Source organism: Calonectris borealis, chromosome 26 (genome assembly GCF_964195595.1).
Source record: "Calonectris borealis chromosome 26, bCalBor7.hap1.2, whole genome shotgun sequence".
NCBI lineage: Eukaryota > Metazoa > Chordata > Aves > Procellariiformes > Procellariidae > Calonectris > Calonectris borealis.
The window spans coordinates 1,851,540-1,872,341 of record NC_134337.1 but is presented as its reverse complement, the minus strand read 5'-3'; the positions used below and the strand labels follow the sequence as shown (position 1 = coordinate 1,872,341).

At 43.0% G+C, this 20,802-nt stretch overlaps 1 protein-coding gene across 5 annotated transcripts in view; it reads left to right on the top strand.

The window, feature by feature from the left end:
- The window catches only part of PPP1R12B (protein phosphatase 1 regulatory subunit 12B), a 126,675-nt gene that overhangs the window by 41,969 nt on the left and 63,904 nt on the right, over positions 1 to 20,802 (top strand). For 4 of the 5 annotated variants that reach the window (XM_075174401.1, XM_075174400.1, XM_075174404.1 and 1 more), the window contains exons 6-12: positions 657 to 731; positions 3,249 to 3,328; positions 4,553 to 4,698; positions 8,548 to 8,657; positions 12,782 to 12,979; positions 13,817 to 13,899; positions 15,624 to 15,749. In XM_075174401.1, coding sequence (XP_075030502.1) covers positions 657 to 731; positions 3,249 to 3,328; positions 4,553 to 4,698; positions 8,548 to 8,657; positions 12,782 to 12,979; positions 13,817 to 13,899; positions 15,624 to 15,749 — 818 coding nt within the window. Of the gene's footprint in view, positions 1 to 656; positions 732 to 3,248; positions 3,329 to 4,552; positions 4,699 to 8,547; positions 8,658 to 12,781; positions 12,980 to 13,816; positions 13,900 to 15,623; positions 15,750 to 20,802 lie in introns of those variants that run through there. The other variant, XR_012677399.1, reaches the window with a different exon arrangement.

Sequence of the window (20,802 nt, the reverse complement as noted above, 5' to 3'; positions counted from 1 at the left end):
AAAAGAAACACACGCAGCTGTATTTGCGGCATTACCTGCTCTTTCCAGTCAAGGATTGTTACCTTGCTGGGTCAGATGGCCACGGCAACCTGATTTTACTTGATCACTACCATCAGGTTTCATTATGTGTTGTTAATTAAATGGTTATTATAGCTTTAGTTATGGTGAAAATGTAACTGATCTACTGTTTTGTGCCCCAAAGTAATTTTTCTAGTTTGTTTTATTTTGTAAATGCCCATGGATGTGGAAATGGCTCCCAAATTTTTTGGCCTGCAGATGATTGGCAGCCTTTCAGGAGGTTCAAATACACGATGATACAGTAGAACAGGTTGATCGCATTCCTTCACAGTACAGAAGTGTCCTTTTTGGAAACCTGGAAACTCAAATGTATTAGTCGTGGCTGTTAGATTTGAGCAGCAGCAATCAGGGAACGCACTTCCAAGATTAAGGTTGCTCTGATCATGGATTGAGTCATAAAACTACATCGCTGTCGCGTGGCTTTCCCCGCTCTGGAGTGAAGCAGAGTATGTGACTCAGCATTTGGGGAGGGAGGATGCGGAGCATGTGCACTTTTGTTCTTCACTGGTAACTAGTGCTTTTTTAATATTAACACCATGCCGTATTGGATATCCTCTTGTCTTCTCTTATTGCATCAGGGCCAGACGCCGTTCGATGTGGCTGATGAGGGCCTAGTTGAGCATTTGGAAATGCTGCAGAAGAAACAGACTGTGGTGAGTTTCTGGCAGATCATTTTCCACCTCTCCAATTTCCTTTTCACGCACAGGTGTTCTCTAAGACATATGGCGTCAACAGACGCAGGAAGCTGAGGCCCAGCTATTTTTTTTGTTAGTCATTTGGCATCTTTAATTACACCGATATTTTTAATAGCTAGAAATCTAGAAAACTGGATGACTGCATCAAGAAGGTCAGTAGCGTGCTGACATGCAGAGTTATGTAAACTGGTAAGGAATGTATAGTTCATCTTTGGAATTGTTATTATTCTGCAGTTGCTTTTGTTAGCTGGCAAGCTCTCTAGTGTCAAACTGCTCTTTTCTTAATGAGCGATTACCCAAGTCAACTTTGTGTTTGCATCTAAGGAAATATGCTGTCATTGTTGAGAAAGAGATCTGTTACCATCTCTGCATTTCTTACAATAGAGAGACTTTTGATTGAGTGAGAAGAAATTATAAACTTCAGGGAATTCTGGACTAAAAAAATTGGTGATTTCAAAACCATATTAAATTGCCATTTCATAATGCAATAGAGATATTGGAAGAAAGTTGGCATGAAAAAGGAAAGCAAAAAGATCAAAGTAAAGCCAGTCATCAAGCCAGAAAGTTGGTTTTGGATTGCATTTTTTCCTATTTCATCTGGTCGACTCAATTACCTCATTTGGGTGCTTCCAAAAAACAAACCAACCTTCTTTAAGAAAATAAGAATCAGTAAGTATCATTTAAAATGTTGGATTCAGACACAGACGTAATGAGAACACTGCTGATAACACCCAGTAAAGTATTTTGAGGAACTGACAATGTGGGTAGTAGAACTCAAGCTCTGATCATAACACAGCTGCTGTCATCCTTAAATAGCATCCTTAACATTCACAGAAACTTTTTAAAAATTAATCAGCTTCTCCCTAAATGAGGTGTTGATAAATACTATCAGTGTTGTATTCTGGATTTCCTCCTATCTCACTACGCTAGGATTCTGCAGATAACTGCACTCCTCAGAAGAAAAGAAAAAGAAAAAGCAAAACAACGACAAGAATTTTTTTGGATCGGTGCTAGCCCATTTTTAGGCTTGCTTCACAGGGGCTAGCAACCCCCCTTGTTCTCTATATAGTAGCGCTATATAAAGACCTTCTCCATTTATTGAATTAGTGTAGCAAGCTATAGTAGAACTGGGAAGAAGAGAAGAATCCAGATTTTGTCACACTTTTTTTTTTAGTGGATATGATTTTTTTTAATAGACATGCCATTTTATCATGTATGCTTATCATGTGCCATTTTTATCACTTAAAATAGAAAACTTACATTCGTTAAGGATGAAATAGGCAGTTCCACAACATTCCCCTAAGTACATTATTTCACTTTGAAAATGGCTCTCAAATCAGATTTTTTTTTTTTTTAATCTAAGGCTTGTAGCAGAACAGTATGCCACCCTTGCTAAAAGATTTGCTGCTGTTATTGGAGAGAAGAGGGGATTTTGTTTGCTGGAAGCAATTAATTTGATTTGGGTTTGGATTTTTTTTCGCAGTCTCTGAATTACCTGTGAATGGAGCAGGCTGTTTCCTGCACTTCCTTTTGTGCTCCAGCAGTTTGTTCTATTTAACAACATGCTGTACCCCAAATTTTGGCTCTTCACTGGACTCCATGTAGCTTTTCCCACATTCAGAATTTGCACAGCTTTTGCTTCTTGTGCCTGGTGTCAGCTCCTGTCAAAAGAGAAAGAATAACTAGGCTAGACATGACACAAAAGAGACAGCCTTAAAAGTGAGCCTCTAATTGCTTTTTCTACCAGGCAGTAGGGAGTGAGCCTCCCTTTTTCTACCTCAACTGTGTCTGTGCTTCTAGAAGGTACTGAAACAATTTTTTGGTTACTGTTTTGTCCATCAGTGGTGACCAAATTAATATTGCTGCTCTCTGGGCAAAATATTTCACTTGCTGTGGTGATCACAGGTATTCTTGTGCGATGACTTAACGCTGGCATTCGAGAGATTTAAGAAGTGACCCATCCTCCTGGGAGATCCATCGGTTGCCTGTACAGGGCATACTTGAATGCTTTCCCCTGAGAGCAAGTAAATAATAGCTAAAAAGGCCACAGATTTTTAACTGAATCTAGCCTGATTTCATAGGCATACAAACACGTGTGGACAGACCTCCAGCGCTGTGTCTGTCGTGGGCTGATGCAGGGAGTACTGTGGAAGTCAGGATTTGAGTCGGTCTCAGCAGGGGCTATTGCAGACCTCTCTGAAGGTTTTACTAAATTGCAGCTGGAGTCTAAGGACACGCTGGGTGTGTAGCTGTGCCCTCATGGAGCTCTAGTCCAAGACACGCCGTGCTCTTGCAGATGTGCATCTGTTGAATTGGCTTGTTAAACAAATCCACAGTATTTTTCATTTAACGAGGTTGGATGACCTTATGTTTAACAAGGTATGGGATATAACTCTTATTATTGGATTGTGCTAAGGTGGCTTGTTAGGATGTCTCTTTTCATTCTTTCTCCAATCTTCTTGGACTTTTTGACAGTTGCGAAGTGAGAAGGAGACAAGGAATAAGCTAATTGAAGCTGACATGAATGGCAAGCCTCAAAGCGGACTCTTCACCAAGTACGTCTCTTTCCTCTGATACCCCCGGTATCAACACAGGCTGGGGGATGAAGGGATGGAGAGCAGCCCTGCTGAGAAGGACTTGGGAAAAGCTGGACATGAGCCGGCAATGTGCACTCGCAGCCCCGAAGGCCAACCGTGTCCTGGGCTGCATCACCAGCAGCGTGGCCAGCAGGGCGAGGGAGGGGATTCTGCCCCTCTGCTCTGCTCTGGTGAGACCCCCCTGCAGTGCTGCGTCCAACTCTGGAGCCCTCAGCACAGGACAGACATGGACCTGTTGGAGCGGGTCCAGAGGAGGCCACGAAAACGATCAGGGGGCTGGAACGCCTCTCCTGTGAGGAAAGGCTGAGAGAGTTGGGGTTGTTCAGCCTGGAGAAGAGAAGGCTTTGGGGAGACCTTATTGTGGCCTTTCAGTACTTAAGGGGGGCTTACAAGAAAGATGGCAAACTTTTTAGCAGGGCCTGTTGTGACAGGACAAGGGGGAATGGTTTTAAGCTAAAAGAGGGTAGATTTAGACCAGCTATAAGGAAGAAATTTTTTACCCTGAGGGTGGTGAGACACTGGCACAGGTTGCCCAGAGAGGTGGTAGATGCCCCATCCCTGGAAATATTCAAGGTCAGGTTGGACGGGGCTCTGAGCAACCTGATCTAGTTGAAGATGTCTGTGCCCACAGCAGGGGGGGGTGGACTAGATGGCCTCTAAAGGTCCCTTCCAACCCAAACTATTCTATGATTCTATTATTCTATGATTCTCTTGGTTGAAAAGAGGCTGCACAGAGAGTAATAGGAGACCAGCTTCATCTGTTAGCAGTCAGCTGGCCTCAGCTGGTTTAAAAGTTCACTGCTCTTCATGTTCATTTCATGGTTTCTTTTAAATTTGAGCTCTCTCAAATACAATTTTAGCTGTTTCTTAACGTACCCACTGAATGGTAGAACAAGGAGTTGGGCTGGTGCTTAGTCCCCCCGCTTCTGCTCTTGCTGAGCATCAATTTGACACCACATTTTTTTGGACCGAGAAATGCTTGCACATTTAGGAAATGGGAGACTGGCATTGGAATCCATGGCAAATGGGCAGTGCTGGAAGTGCTGGGGTGTTGAGTCTGTAAATGGATTTTTTCCTTTTGCTCATTCTATGTGTAGCAAATCATGTCTATGTGTTCCTGAGAAGTAGAACTCAGAAATAACTTGCTTGCCTGGTAGTCCTTAAAATTTCCATATCTTGCAGCAAAGAGAAGATTCTATATGAGGAAGACACGCTGAAGTCCATGGAAATGGAGGAAGAGAACAAGGACTCTAGCAGTTCTAGTTCTGAAGAAGAGGAAGAAGCTGAAGAAGATGAAGTTTCGGAATCAGATGCTGAAAAGGAGTCAGGTAAGGCTTAGTACAGTCTTGGATTTAATAATTACCCTAGCAATATTAGTGGATCAGTTTGAGAAGTGGGGTTTTTTTGGGTTTTTTTGGGTTTTGCTTAGTTGTTAAAGACATCCTGAAAGTCTTACTTCCGTTGTATATGTATAGAATATGGAGAGCTCTGTAGCTAGCATACTAAAAAAGCTGATAACTTTTCCAAAAAAAAGCTGTGGATAGTATTTTAATTTCTACTTCCAGCTCACTTGAATTTAAGGTAACATATTGTTCACAAGTTGTTCTTAAACAGTATGTTTTCTCTCGTTGGCCAATTTCAGGATGAACACTTCAGTTACTGCAAGATGGTAGAAATGCAATTGAACATGTAGGAAGGTAATAGCCTGTTGTATTTGGATCGGAGAAGTGAAATGAAGGGTTGAAGCTGTTCTGTGTAATTATAGAGATGAGGAACTTTTTAGTGGAAAATAAGGATTAAGTACGTCAAGTCATGTTAGCCTTTACATTATAGCAGATTGCTGGCATCCCACTTCCTTCGTTTCAATCGCATTCTTTTTCCATTAAGATGCTGTTTAAATAGCGTATATGTGCAGCACAAAGTTTTTTATAAAGATACTTAATTTTACAGTAAGCCAAGACTTACTTGTACTTCATATTTCTGCAAAGAGCAATGGATCTTGGACTATGATGCATTTAATGGTTAAACTACTTTTAACGTCAGCTTACTTGGCCTGTATCCCAGTATACTAACAAATAAGTCCTTGCAGAGAAGTGTAGTTTAAAGTTTTGTCCTGCTTCTTGTGCCAATAAAATTGCCAGCTGTGTGCTAATTGTATCAATTACGATGTTTATCGCAGTATGAGAGGTGTTGAGAATCCTGGCTGGTCTTTGCAGAGCTGGTAGTGAAAAAACCTATTTGGGTATGACAGTAACATGGTGAAATAATCTTTTGGCTTTTAAATGAAGCAAATGTAGCGAAGTCAGTGGTAGAAACAGGTATGCAGTAGAAGTCACATTTATTTGCTCCATAAATCAGAATTTTACTAGACAACAGCCCTGTATAGCTATGTGCCAATTCTTGTAAACATGGTAGGAACTTGACCAAAACACCTCTAACGTATGTATTAGCTATAAGAAGTGGAGCTACGTGGTGTTTAACTGATTCAGGAACAGCGTAAGATCCTTCAGCAAGGAAAGTGCTGTAGCACTCGGCGTCAAATTTTGTGTAAAGCCAGAGCAGGTCGTCTTATTGAGTTAATTCACACTCTTAAGAACAATTATGCTTTATTATCTGCTAGACATTTTAAATGCTTGGATGGATATAGGAGGCATGTTTTTGAAAACATGGAAATTATTTCCTTATTCCTCTTCCTTTTCTTCTGAGATTTAAAATTCACATAGCTTTGTAATTTGGACAGATAGAAGATGACTGTTGTCCTAAGTGTTCAAAGCCCAGATGAAGGAAAAAAAAAAGGCAAAATATTATTATGAGTGATCTTTTTAAATAAAAAAAAAAATTTAACTCCTTTGGTAACTGAGCACAAGGGAGGACAAAGTAGAAGCTGGCTGTATAATACAGAAGTTTATTTTGAGGTATGTTTTGGAGGGTCTCAAGTTGCGATAAATTTGTGGAATTTGCAGAGACTGCAGGAGGAGAAGAAATTTGAAGAGGTGAGCAGTGAAATTGTAGGAGTGCCTCAGAGAGTACCATGTTTCTTACAATCTGTAAGAAATTTGTGTTCTTCAAACAAAAGAAGCTAAGTGCAGTAATGGCATTTTATTAATCTTGAGGGCAATCAACAATTTGGCATTGGGTTGTATATAAACAACAAGATCAGTATAAAATTCCTTGGTCGTTATCTGTGCTGGTAACTGTTACAATAGGTAATTATTGTGAATTAAGGCAGGCCAGGAAAGCTTTCAGTGTTTAAAAAAAAAAAAAACAAACAACCACCCCCCAAAAAAAACACTTAAGAAAAATTAGAGAACTAAATTTTCAGTCTCACTGAATTTGTTTTGGGGAGATTGAGCTAATCCTGACCTGTTTCCCTTGATGGGAATTCATAATGTTTATTGCTGAAATTTTAGTAAACCGAAATGTGGGATCCTCCCCTAAAGACAACGATGCCTGCGGTCATGCAGTCTCTCACGCTGCCGGTACAAGGTACTTTTGCCTGTCCTTCTTCTGCAATTGACTCCTTTCGGTCACATTGCTCACAGTTAGAGTTCTTTCCAACCTGTCATTACCACTTAAGCTTGTGCCCTTGTAATTAGGCTTGACCTTAAAAGTTGACCTCTGCGCTATAAACTTCCAGGACGGGCTACCAGTCACCATCTAGCCCAGCCTGTAAAGCCTGCTGGCTGTCAGGTCAGGGCGGTTCTCCCCTTCCTGCAATGTCGAGGATTCTCCTGTGTTTTACAGGCTTCACTCTCAAGAAATCAGCAGATGGCCAGCATGTAATTTTTTGTCTGTATGCATTTCCATGGACTGCTGAATGCCAAGTCAGGCCTGCCAGGAGAAATGGGTAATCTACTGCCCCTTCCGAAAAGGGCTGTTTGAAAGTGCAGTGCATCTGCGTGTTAGGCTCAGGAAATTAAATACTCTGTTTAGATGACTTTGGAAGTGCTGAGATAACACAAAGAGAGGGAAGGGTGGCTGAGACTTCAATATCATGCAGACCTTCCTAGGGGATATGCATCTTTGTCTCTTTAAATTCTGGATCTGTCAGTCCTGCTAACTGCCTGTTATTTTTAAATGTTTCTCTTGGCTTGCTCTTTTCTGTTTTCTGTGTCCTTTGAATCCTATATTCTAGGAGTGAGAACATTTGTTTCAGAAAGATTGATCTTTGCGCTCCAAGGTGCCATCCTCACAGATGCTCCATACCAAACTGCTTTCTATATGTAATAGAAGATCTTTATTCACTGCACATACCTCATTTGCTAGTACTGTTTGGGTGGTTACACTTAAAATGACTTTCTTTTTTCAAAACCATGACTGTGTGAGGCACTCATAGCTGCGAGAGGAAAACATTGTTTTGTTGGTGTAGGTACATCATTTCTCAGGCACCTTGCATGCGGCTGTGTTTGGTGAACAGTTGTCTTGGAGCCCTGTGCACTCCTGTCACTTGAACCTATTGCCTGAGACAGCGTCTGCTTCCTCTCCCCCGGTGATGTCTGGTGGATGTTCTTACGTCAAGCATGGTGCATAGATACAAAAAAAATTTTAATACTGGACGATTGCACTTATCTAACAAGCAGGGAGCCAGCTGTGAGCTTTGATAGTGTTTGCTTAGCTTGCTTTGAGCCCCGTTAAAGATTTTTGTTGGGAATCAGTCCTAGCTTCGTGTAGCTAGGATTTTGCTGTAGAAGACCAGAAATTCTGCCCATCAGCATAAGCAACTGCAGCAGAACCGTGCAATGCAATCCACCACCAGGCCCGCTCGGGGAGGCGTGCTGTAATGCGTACTCACGTAGGGCAATAGGAACGGCATGCTCTGCTCTTCTTCCCGGGTGTTACAAGGGAAGAACAATCCCTGAGAGGAAACAAAATTGTGAATAAACAAAAAAATCTGTTTGCCCTTCTTAAGGTGCTTTCTGCAAAGATTTTGCTTGTCTGTGGGGATGAAATTCAGAAGCTTTGCAAGGCAAATGTATCCATCGTATTTTTTAGTAGGTAGAAAGCCTCTTTGTAGAAAGCCCTGGTTAGCCTTGGCACTGACGTCATCTTTATGATCTAAGGCGTTCTAAGGTCACAGCAACTCTGATCTTGAGTTTAGTGCACACTGTGCTTGTAAAGAAGGGCCTTGGAAGTGCAATACTGAAACATTTGGTTTCTCTTCTTGTTTAAAATTGTAGAAAGGAAGGAAGAGCCCTTTGCCAACCACTCCAGCCATGAAACCAGGCCTAGCATCACTGAGCAAATACCACCACCCGAGCCCAACTCCTTCACTGCATCTGCCAGAAGAGTAAGTGAATTTGGAATCAATGGGGACTCCAACAGAGCTTGAAAGCAGTAGGTTTTTCTGGGAAATGGACGCTCTGAAACTGATTTTCAGAGGAGTTGTAAGACATGAATTTAGGAAAGCATGATAGTATGCAATTTTGATAAAGATGCTGTGTTAACAACAGTATAGGACTGGCACAAAGGAGGACGTTTGTACAAGAAGGTTCCTCTTGAATCTCTTAGCCTCTGAAGCAAATTGCGCTGTTCACAAGAGAAACCCTGCTTACTGCAAGCGCTTTGTGTCGCTGTCAGTTCTGAGATAGCTGATGCCGATCTCTTACCAGCAGGAGATCTTTCACCAAAGCTGGTTCCTGCTGATACATCAGCAGTGAATTTGGCATCATCATCTAAAGTGCCTCTGACTTGCCAAACTCAGTTGATTCAGTGGCGTGGTGTTACAGCCCAGTTAGCAGAGAGGATAAAGTTTGCATCTGACTAGATAGCTAGGCTATGAAAGCTTTTTAAAGATGAAGTAGAGTTACTGAAATCTTATCTGAATTCTCCAGCTCTCACGTCACTCAGCTAGATGGCACCAGGAGACTCTGTGTTCTGCTGAGGGCTGGTATCTTATGCTGCTTGTTTCTTTTTGCACCAGAATATGGAGGACAGCTATACAATGCGGGCATCTTGCCAAAGTCTGAAGCACTAGGTATATGTTACAGGGAAAATGTTTCTTGCTTAGTCACAATTTTTTGGTTTTGACATGCTGCTAAGTCTAACTTCTCGTCCAGATCAAATGAAATAGAGCTCCTCTGGGCGTTGTTCAACTCAGGCTGATTTAGCAGGGGAAGTATTAAAGGTAGAAGGATACTGGGAAGTGTGAGCACTTCAGTTAACCTTTTCCCAGCTGCAGAGTATTGTTCTCACTCGTTTGAGCTGTTTAACCCAGAATAAGGCTGTTAGGATATAGAAGAAGGCCTGTTGTCAAAGCAGTTATTAATTTGACTTCAATCACTTAAGATTGGCTACTTTACCTTCTCTTACATGTTTGATTCTTCTGTAACTCTCTTTGTCAGGTTGGGTTTTATATGGGAAAATATGAGTGCTTGTGTTGCCCTCCATCTGTGGAGTTATTAATATTTGCTGTTCCTATGTTGTTCAAAAATTACAGAAGACAGCTTTTACGTGGATTTGAGCTTTCACTGAGGAACGTGTTAAAACTACATTAAAGTGTTAGAGCTGTGTAGCTCAGTAGACTGGAAGTGCTAGTGGAATACAGGAGATTAACTCTGTGCATCTGCATTAAAATAACATTAGCTAAGAAACACCGCTAAAATGCTGCAGTGATAATTTTATCTTTGCAGTCTTGAGTCAATGAGTTTGAGGGCAGAGCTCCCCAGTAGCTTCATTTTTTCTGGATAATGTCAAACGTTTTGTGTTATGTAGAATATGGTATAATAATGCTTATATCAGCTTTGACCAAAAGCCTTGTCTACCCCAGTATCCTGCCCTTGGCAGTGACCATCAAAAGATACTAGAGAAGACAGAATCTAGCTGGACGTCTCTCCCACTTCTAGCAATTTGCATTTCAGGGACTTGCTGAACCTGTGATGTTTTTTGTATTCAGTACTCCCTGTTCGTCTTCTCCTCTATGAATTTATGCAGTCACTTTTTGAGTGCCCATAACATTTGGGATCCTGTAATGTCCAGTGGCAAAGGGTTCTTCAGCTTAATTACATATTATACAGAGCTTCCTGCACCTGTTTCTTTGAGTCTGCCACACGCTGGTTTTGTTTGCTCCCCCTAGTTCCTTTATGGGAAGGAACAAGGAATAATTGATCATTATTCACCCTTCTATGTGCCACTGAGGATTTTGTGTACCTTGGTCATATCTCAGCCTGGAGACTCTTGATACACTGAATAACTCCTCATACAAAAGCTCTCTTGCTGTACTCATTCTTGTTGCCTTTCTCTGAATCTCTTCCCCTTCTTCTATGCTGCTTCTGGGCTGTGGAGCCGAGCTGCGAGTGTTATCAAAGGTGCGATTGTACCCTGCAGTAACACAGATGCATAATGGTGTTGTTTTTCATATTCTATTTTTTTTTCCAATAATTCCTAATGTTTTGTTTGCTTTATTTCCGATACAACTCGGTGTTGAGCCCCTGTCTTTGCAGAAGTACCTCTTGCAGTGCCCAGGCTCCATTCTTGAATGGCAGTAGGCATCTTTTTGTAAGACTCGATAACTATAACTAAAGTTGTACATTTAAGCACTTGTATATTTGAGGAATAACATATGCTTGCCAGAAGTGCCTCGTAACAAAAAGCACGAAGGTCCATTCTGTCGTATGTATAGAATATGCGGTTACCTGACCATAGAAAGGTTTAAACTAGAAAGGGCCACTGGGAGCCTGGAGTCCAACCTCTTGCTCGAAGCAGGGCCAACTTCAAACCTATGTCATGTTGCTTTGAACTACCTGAGCTCAGCTGAGTATTGAAAAGTCTCTGAGGATAGAGATGTCCCACTCTCTTGCTCCCTGCCCCAGTGCAGCATCGCTCCTACCAGGAGGTACGTCTTCCTTCATGGCAGTTGGGATTTCCCGTGTAAGAACTTGTGTCTATTCCTCCTCCTCATAGAATCATAGAATCATAGAATCATACAGGTTGGAAAAGACCTCTAAGATCATCGTGTCCAACCGTCAACCCAACACCACCATGCCCACTACACCATGTCCCTAAGGGCCTCATCTACACGTCTTTTAAATACCTCCAGGGATGGTGACTCCACCACTTCCCTGGGCAGCCTGTTCCAAGGCCTGACCACTCTTTCAGTAAAGAAATTTTTCCTAATGTTCAATCTAAACCTCCCTTGGCACAACTTGAGGCCATTTCCTCTTGTCCTATCGCTAGTTACTTGGGAGAAGAGACCAACACCCACCTCGCTACACCCTCCTTTCAGGTAGTTGTAGAGTGCGATGAGGTCTCCCCTCAGCCTCCTCTTCTCCAGGCTGAACACCCCAGTTCCCTCAGCCGCTCCCCATCAGACTTGTGCTCCAGGCCCTTCACCAGCTTCGTTGCCCTCCTCTGGACGCGCTCCAGCACCTCCATGTCCTTCTTGTAGTGAGGGGCCCAAAACTGAACACAGTATTCGAGGTGCGGCCTCACCAGTGCCGAGTACAGGGGCACGATCACCTCCCTGCTCCTGCTGGCCACGCCAGTTCTGATACAGGCCAGGATGCCATTGGCCTTCTTGGCCACCTGAGCACACTGCCGGCTCATGTTCAGCCGGCTGTCAACCAGTACCCCCAGGTCCTTTTCCTCTGGGCAGCTTTCCAGCCACTCTTCCCCAAGCCTGTAGCGTTGCCTGGGGTTGTTGTGGCCGAAGTGCAGGACCCGGCACTTGGCCTTGTTGAATCTCATACAGTTGGCCTCGGCCCATCGGTCCAGCCTGTCCAGGTCCCTCTGCAGAGCCTTCCTACCCTCCAGCAGATCAACACTCCCGCCCAACTTGGTGTCGTCCTCCTTTCACTGTAGACTGGTGAGAAGAAGTCTGGTTCTATATCCTCTGTAAACCCCACCCCCCAAGTAGTAAAGCAATTAAATCCTTTCTTTGCCTTTTCTTTTCCATGCTAAACAAGCCAGGTTTCCTCAGTCTCTCCCTTTTACGTGTTGTGTGCTCCAGCTCCCTGATGATCTTAATGGCTTCTTTTGGACTCTCTCCAGTTTGATCTGTGTAAGGGTTTTATTTGCAGCTAGTCCCAAAAGAGTCGATTACTTTTTTTGGTTTTCTGCCTTTATTGAATGATTGCCCCTTCCTAAACGGGTGCTAATAAAAGCTTCATTGTTCCTTATATTCTTTCTGCAAAGCTGGAGGAGGGCATTGTGTAGGCAAAGGGAGCTGCACAATGACACAAGATTTCTTTCCTCATCTGTCCTTGGGGATGAGGGCACTACAGCAGTTTGCATCCCTGTGAGTTCACCTTGAGCTATGTTCTGTAATTAAAGCTAAGCAGGAAACCAAAGTCACTCCATCTTATGTTTACAAGTGTAGCCCAGCAAAAATTGGGGCTTGTTGAAACACTTTCAGACCTTAGATTGTGCCTTGCAGTGCTCTTACTTCTTCCAAATGTCCCTTTTTCTCCTCTACAGTTCAGTTGGCTCAGCAAGTCAGACGAGCAGAAGGATGAGTCGCCTTCATCGTGGCGGCTGGGACTGCGGAAGACTGGCAGTCACAACATGTTGAGTGAAGTCGCTGCTACTCGTGAGGCACAGAGAGATAAGACTTCTTCTATCTACCGTTCTTCGTCAAGTCCTCGGATATCTGCATTATTAGACAACAAAGAAAAGGTTTGGCTTTCAGCAAAGATGTTTTAGTGCATCCCAGTTGAGCAGACTTTACCTCACAGGTTTAAGACCCTTTCCCTTTCATTTTGAGTTATTGCTGGGTTTTGTATCCATAACAAACCTAGGTCTCTTTCATTCTTTCTTTTTTTTGTCTTTTGAAAATTATTCCTATCCTATCAGTTGTTCTTGCAGAACCAGAGTTCGGTGCCCCTTTGACCTAATTCCTGCTCGGATTGGAGTGGGCTGCCAGTGAACAAGGGCTGCCAGTCTGGCATGGCCTGTTCTTTACCAGAAAATATCTAATCCAGACAGTAGCACATACCTGCAGTGGAAATTCTCCTTTACTGTCATCTATATGGATTCCTCTTGTATCCACCAGCTGAATTTGTGAATCCCATCCCATGTATTCACTAGCTGTAATTTTGCTGCCCATGGGTAGATGCCCCATCCCTGGAAACATTCAAGGTCAGGTTGGATGGGCCTCTGAGCAACCTGATCTAGTTGAAGATGTCCCTGCTTGTCGCAGGGGTCTTGGACTAGATGACCTTTAAAGGTCCCTTCCAACCCAAACTGTTCTATGATTTTATGATTTCTCTGATTTATAAGTAGTTCTAGTTAGAAGCTGCTTTTATTCACTAGCGTGCTCTTCAGGAAATCGTTTTCAGAACTGATAACTTTTATGCTGTGGCATGTGTTGCCCAAGAAAATGCCTTAAACCAGTTGTCCTTAGACAGGAGAATGCTTTCTTAGTTGAAGAAATTCGGATATGAATTTAGTTGTCACTGAACGCGCTGAAAGTGTAACAGATGTGCCATCGAAGTACTTCTTTTGCTTCACCAGGATAAAGACAACAAGAGCTATCTTGCCACAATAGCCCCCAGAAGACTAAGCAGTACGAGCGATATAGAAGAAAAAGAAAACAGGTGAGACAGACTGAACTTAATGCTAGCTTCTGTCCTGTCGATAGTTCCTCCGGAATACCTTTTTTCTATATTCATGCTTCATATATTTTCTCTGCACTCCTAAGTAAACGGGAATTCACAATATCGAGAGCTATCTCTGATCTATAAAAGTTCTAGTATGTTGCTCTTCATTTAGGTGAGCAGGGCAACGGCTGGTTTCTCCACCTCTGTATTCATACATATATGGTCTCCATCCAGGAAAGTAGATTTATGCATACTTTTTCCTTTTATATGGAAGTGCCTTATTTTGTAGCTGGCACCTACGCTTGTTCTTCTGTCACCTTCAGTCCCTTTGTTCACACATCTGCCCATTACTTTTATGGACAATCTAAATTTTTTGATTCACTTTAGTTTGTGAACTCTCTCGTGTATGGAACTGTTTCCATCGCAGGGGTTGTTTTTACGGTGAATGTGTGTAGTTGCCCCTGGACAGAACCACAGTATAAATGGCATAAATATCTAGTATCTCAAGATATATTTGAGGAGCTGATCGCTACAAACAGGTTCTTCACAGTTTGTGCTAGAAGGAGTAAAATTTGAGCTTAGCCTCATTTCCAGCCACTTCCACAATGGTGGTAGAAAGGCACATACAGAGGAGTCACTGTGAACTGTAATTGTGAAGAAGTCAGATGACCACCCTGAGAGAATTTCAGCACAGTTTGAGATTCTTTGCTGATCTTTTGCTGGAACCTCCCTGCTGTGTTCTTGCTTAATCTCAGCCAGTCACTGTGATCTGGAGTTTAGCAGACAATTTGTGTCTGCTGATAAGCTTGAGCGGTTTTGGCAGTGGCTTGCATTGAGTGGCACATCCAGCTGACTGCTGATAAGTGTCCCTTGCTTGGTAAAGTAGGGAATGAGGAGGACTGGCCTGCGTGAACAGATGGTGCCCAGATGTACTGTGTAGTACAGATTTTTCCCAATATTCTTTCCTTTCAAAACAGCTGAGTTTCACTTCACAGAACCCACAGGTGTCTGAAGGGGCATCAGCATGGACACGGCAATTGAAAAGTGAAAAATAATTGCAGGCTGACAAGTGAATGGATTTGTGTCGCGTTACAAGCCCGAGGTCCTGTCCAAGACCAGAAAAGAATAGGACATACTGCCAAAGTGTGTATTAGGAAAAGGAGCCCTGATTTCAGATAACTATGATAAATAGGACTACTGGTAATTTATTGATAACTTGTCAAGTAGATTTAGATATTGCTAAATATTTTGTTTGTTGTTTTCTGCTGCTAAGTATAGCAAAGGATTTGCCATACTGAATTGCTTTACTGTCATTGCCTGGATACCTCAGAGAATAAACACTTCACTTGCAGTTGCAATATCTGTCCATTTATGCAGTGTTGTTTGATACAAGACGGCAGAGAGAATGTCAGATGACATTATTTAATATGTTAAATTACTTTTATGGACAATCTAAATTTCAATTGCAAGTTTTTTGACTAAAAAGGATGTTGTTCCTCTTTATGCAAAACATTATATTATCTGGTGATTCTTAAGTAATACAGCTGGCAATAACAGAAGCTGATGTTAAGGCCAGAAGAGGTGTTTCAGTGAGTTCTGTCACCTGTGAACACCGGTGCACATAGGTGTAAGGGAAGGATTTGTGTTGTGGAACTGTAAAGGAGGCAAAAGCAGACTCCAAAAGTTTTTCTAAACAAACCTCGTGCTCTCTCCTGCATTAGAGAATCAGCTGTTAACCTAGTGCGGAGCGGCTCTTACACCCGGCAGCCGTGGAGGGATGAATCAAAGGGAAACGAAGCTCCCCATTCTGGTGCACCTACTACCTACGTATCCACCTACTTGAAAAGGTATGTCCCACTCTGCCTTACCTGGGTTCCCAGGCAGTCAGTTCTGTTCAAGCCTCCCAAACTTCAACCTTCTGCTTGCTGCTTACTGCATCAGTGTAACTGGCCTTGGGACACTCTTCTGCTGAGAGCAGGACATAAGATTTGACGACATTTGTCATGCTAAATAGTATTTTTAAAGGCCATCATTTTTGTTGATTTGTAAATTGCTGAACTGAATTTAAATACTCTTGTTCACATAATTCAAATGCAAACTGTTTTCTCAGTTTTATGCTAGTGTTATGGTCAGATAATAAACCAAAAATTGATCATAAAAAGAGAATAAAGTAATTACAGTTTGAAAGCGTTGTTCAAATAGCAATTGACAGGTAAGTTGTAGCTCATCTCTAATTTTGGTTTATATTAGTCCATGTTTATGGCATCGTTATCAGAAAAGTGGCAGTGTTCTTGTGCATGACTTACAGCGCTTGCTAAGGAGAGAGACTGCTGTCTCCAGCCATTTTCTTGTGGCAGTAAGGAAGCAGTTTCTGCACAGCATATGTGAAATTGTAGAGGCTGATTTTTGGTAAACTAGCCAAGCAGAATCAGGAAAGCAATCCTGTGCATAACTTCTTTAATTGGCAGTACCTTTTACCCTTTTGGAAGGCAGAGGCTCGGTTTCCTTGAAGTACCAGATAATGGCTGTCTCTGAATGAGGTGAATGAATGCTCTGCTCTGTTAAGGCAAATAATACATTGCTGAGTTTTCATCTCAGTTGCGAGAAGGAGGATCAGCTCTTTGTGCAAAGTACAGTTCCGTCACCTCACCTTTATTTTAGCTAATACTGGAAACCATCAAAACAGCATGTATAAACATGTCACGCTGCAAAGCCGTCTGATCTGTGCTTAAGGAAAAAGGCAGAAACATTTCAAGGTTTTAGATTGTGTTTCACCAAATTCTAGACCCTGAACTAAATAACTATCCTGAAGATGGAACAATTGCTTGAGATATTTGGGAAGAGGCAGATTTTTTTGTGTTGTAGTACTTATGCTGGTAGAGGTAAGTTGTGGTCGAGGATACGTCTGTCCAATTGCTGAGCACGTACAGACCCATTTCCACACAAGGTGAAACAGATAGCCACTTCAAGCAGTAGACTTCTGATCTGCTGATCCATTCCAGTGACTTCACGTCTATCCTGGGACGTGATGACAGGCCAACTTCCATAGCTTGTCTCTCTCTAAAGGCAGTCCGACAAGCCGCAGCTGATTACATTGGAAAACTTTTGCCTCCTGCTGGCATGCCTTACTGTTCCCTAATCTGGGTGAGAGACAGTCCAGTCACTAACATGGCTGTCCGTTAAAATTTTACAAACATTGACTGTTCATCTCAGCTAATCCTGGACCAGATTTAGTATTACATTCACATAGTTGTACTGTATTTCCTTGGTTAAACTGTACAGAGACTAGCGAAGGTTTTGGCTGGCGATGGTATTTCACTAATTCCGATCTCTTGTCATAAAGGCTGAATTTTGGCCTTTCATAGCAGAATGTTCGTTTACAAGCAATTACAGAGAATAGCTTTGCCAGGTAGGATCAAAGTGTACTTTTTTAAAGAGATCAATGGTTTTGCACTGTATGTACAAACAGTAAAATCATGATCAATTTGACCTCTATTCCATATGGTTTTCTATAGAAGAGCACAGAGAAATTAAATATAATAGTATTGAACCTCTGATTTCTGCAGCCTTGTGCATCAGCCTCCAAGATGAGGAAGGGAACCTGGTTGCCTGTTAAAGGATGAGCTCTTTGTCATTTCCAAGTATTAGCAAAACTCTGAAGGCAACTCCAAAAGATAAAGCTCATTCTGAGAGAGGAAGAATTAAAGTGAACATGACATACTTGGATGTTACTGAGAGGAGGACTTCTGTACGTCTGCATTTACCCTTTCCCTTAGCATTTAACTAATCTCAATTAAATACCTAGTTATGTTCTATAAGTGCTTTATATGACCCCCAAACAAAGAGTAAACAAAGAGTAAACAACAGCAACAGATCATCTTAAGATGTTGAGAATGGCTTTTCTTCTAAAAGGGAACAAAATAACTTGCAGCAATGTTGCAAATGTTCTTCAGCTTTAGTTGAAGCAAATATTAAAGCGCTCTCTGTAATGGTAGTGACTGTCATTCATTCTACTTTCTCTATGGGTGTACCAATAGCCCAAAAAAGCGCAGAGCCCTGTTCTGACAGCCTGTTCTCCTTTTTAATGCGTATTGGCCTTCAAACAGCCAGTTCACGTCACCTGTATGTTAAAAGATTTGGAGGAAAACTGGCATAGCAGAACGAATTAATTCAGCATACTTCCTTTGACATCAGCCGTAAGAGATGCCTCACAGGAAGGGATCACACACACCAAAATGAAATCGCTTTTTCACACAGTTAGTTTCTCCTTCATTTTACATATTTGCAGCTAACACCTTCTTACTGGTTTTGTTCACATAAAAACCATCACAGCGAGTCAGGCCAACAGTCCATGCAGTGCAGACTCTGTTTCTGACAGCAACTGGTTTTGAGGGACAAGTTGCAAAAGCTAGGATAACTTAAGAGCAGTCTTCCACCTCCCACACTCTCCTTGCTTCCAGCAATCATGATTTTAGGAGCCAGGGGTTATACTTAACTGTTGTCCTTAATAGCCACCACTGTGGCCAAAGCAAATCCTGTTTTGATCTCCGCAATACACTATGGCAGCGTGTTAAAAAAAAATAGTTATGTGTTTTGTGCAAACCTTTTTTATTAGCATATGGGGAAGCTTTTTAAGGTTTGAAGGCTTTTAAGATTTTGAATTGTACTTGCCTTAGCTGTTTTCAGAAGTATTTCTTTTTATTGATTTGAAATGTTGCTTTCCATTTCATTGCTCATTCCCTGATGGTTATGTTATGGTGATTATGTTAGAGAACGAGTAGCAGTGTGTCAGTGCCTTTTTTATTTCTAATGTCAAATTCTTTAGCATAAATTCATAATCTTCCTTTTTGCAGATTCATATGAACACAGCTGTTCATTAACAAGATTCCCGGGCTAACCTTTTTCTTGCAATTTTCTGGTCCTGTTCACATCAAATGTGAACAATTGAATAAATGCCTTAGAGTCCTCCTCAAACCGTGCAATGCCACTCATGCAGGGTGACGGGTGGGGAGGTGAATTCTGCAGAGCTGGCAATGCCTTGGCTCCCTTCTTGTGAGCAGGAGTGTGTGCATGATGCCCCAGCACCACATTCCTCCGACCCAGGGCATGTGCGTGCAGGAGTTATCACAATGCCATCCCCATGCTCTTTTGCTCCATTCCTCCTCCTTCTTCCCCTCTCAGCTCCCCCACATCTCTGCTCTACCAGGCACCTGGTGGTGCTTCCACCCTCTTGTCTCCCCTTTTCACCCATTACCTCTCCCTTCTGAAAGACAGTCCTTGTCAGGTCTTACTTAATAACTCTCCTGTGTCCTCCCTTCCTGACCAAATTCCTTCTCTTTTTTGCAGCCACCCCTCGTGCCCCAGCGTCTCTGCCTTGGGGTCTCCTAGGATGGTGCCACATCAACCCTGCTTCCCCCAGGGTTGCCACCACCTTTTCGCCTGCTGCTCCTCTTGTTCCTTTTCCTGGCACACGCTCCACTACCATCGTCTTCTCAGTACACTCATTTCTGCAACTTCATGGCCGCTTGCTCTGCACGCCCACACCATCCAGGCTTAGCTCCCTGCTCTCGCCCTCCTCCCAGCCCATCTCCAGGGCTTGGCCTTTTCCTCTGGTGCAGAGAGCCAAGAAGGGAGGCACTTGCTTCCAACAGGACTTCCTGCTCCCCAGTGCTCCGGGCAGGCGCCGGCTTTCCAGAGGAAGCTTTGTTTAGGGTCCGGTGGAGGTTGCTACCTGGTGACAATAACTTACTTGTTCCTTTGTGACCTGGATATGGCAAACAGCCATCAACTGAAGAGCCCAAATGTAAGGTTCCTCCCCGTGGAGGCCCTCCAGGGTGCCCCAGTCTCTCCTTTGACTGTCTAGGGACCAGCTGCTTGTTCTGGGCTGGCTGGGGGCCTTGGCATATAAAACTGATTTCTAAACTGGCTGCCTAAGTGGATTGGACTGGATCCTTCCTCCAGCCTCCTGTCCTTGGCTGTTGTCCTGCCCCTTTCGAGTTCTATTTCGGCCTCTGGCTGCTCTCTCTGACTCTTGCTCTAGTGTTGACTTCCAGGTCCAGTCTGTTGTCCCTGGCTTTCCCATAAACCTGCCGCTCTTTGTCCCGGTCTGCTTTTCCTCTAGGTCAGCTTTTATTCCTGGTGCAGCCACTTTCCTCCGTACTCCATGTGCGCTGGCATGGGAGTCATTAGGATGCAGGAGGTGAGAGGCAGCCTTCCAGCCTTCCTTGCCTTTGATCCTGCAGACAGTCAGACCAGTAGCAACCAGGAATACCAGTTGCTGGGCAAGGCGTGGCAGTGTCCTGGGTCATGCATGCATGCTCGTTTGCTCTGTGCAGGCAACGAGCAGCCCGTATGTGGGTTTCTGGCACATGCAATGAGGAGATTTTGCCAGATTTCATCAAGTCTGTTGTTAGAGGTGTGCAACTTATCCCACTTAGGGTGGATTTTCTCTGAAAAAGCGAAAGGGTACATCCTCGTATAGAGCCCTTCTCCTTCTCTCCTGTCTCTTCTCCAAAGTAGGAGCACTTAAACACTTACAGCTTTTCAGTAATAATGGTTTTAAGGGTTTTGTTTTAAACTGGCAAAAATATATATTTCCCCTGCTCATCCTGGAATATTTTTTTGGACAGTTTTGCTAGCTATTTTCCAGAAATACAGAGTTTGTGCCAAACATGCCTTAAAGAAAATTAAAGCCTGAACTGATCATCTTTGCAAAGCTTTAAGCCACTGAAAACAAGTTGTTAAAACTGGAAGTCCCGGGCATCCTTAGGAGGTGATGCAGCCGGACCTGCTTATGTCACTCTCCCCTTCCCTGCTTGAAGCAACCTCATCCTTGCTCATTGTTTCTACCTTTCCCCAGTACATAGGGGTGCTCTGTGTGCGCAGCTTTCACTGCAGTAG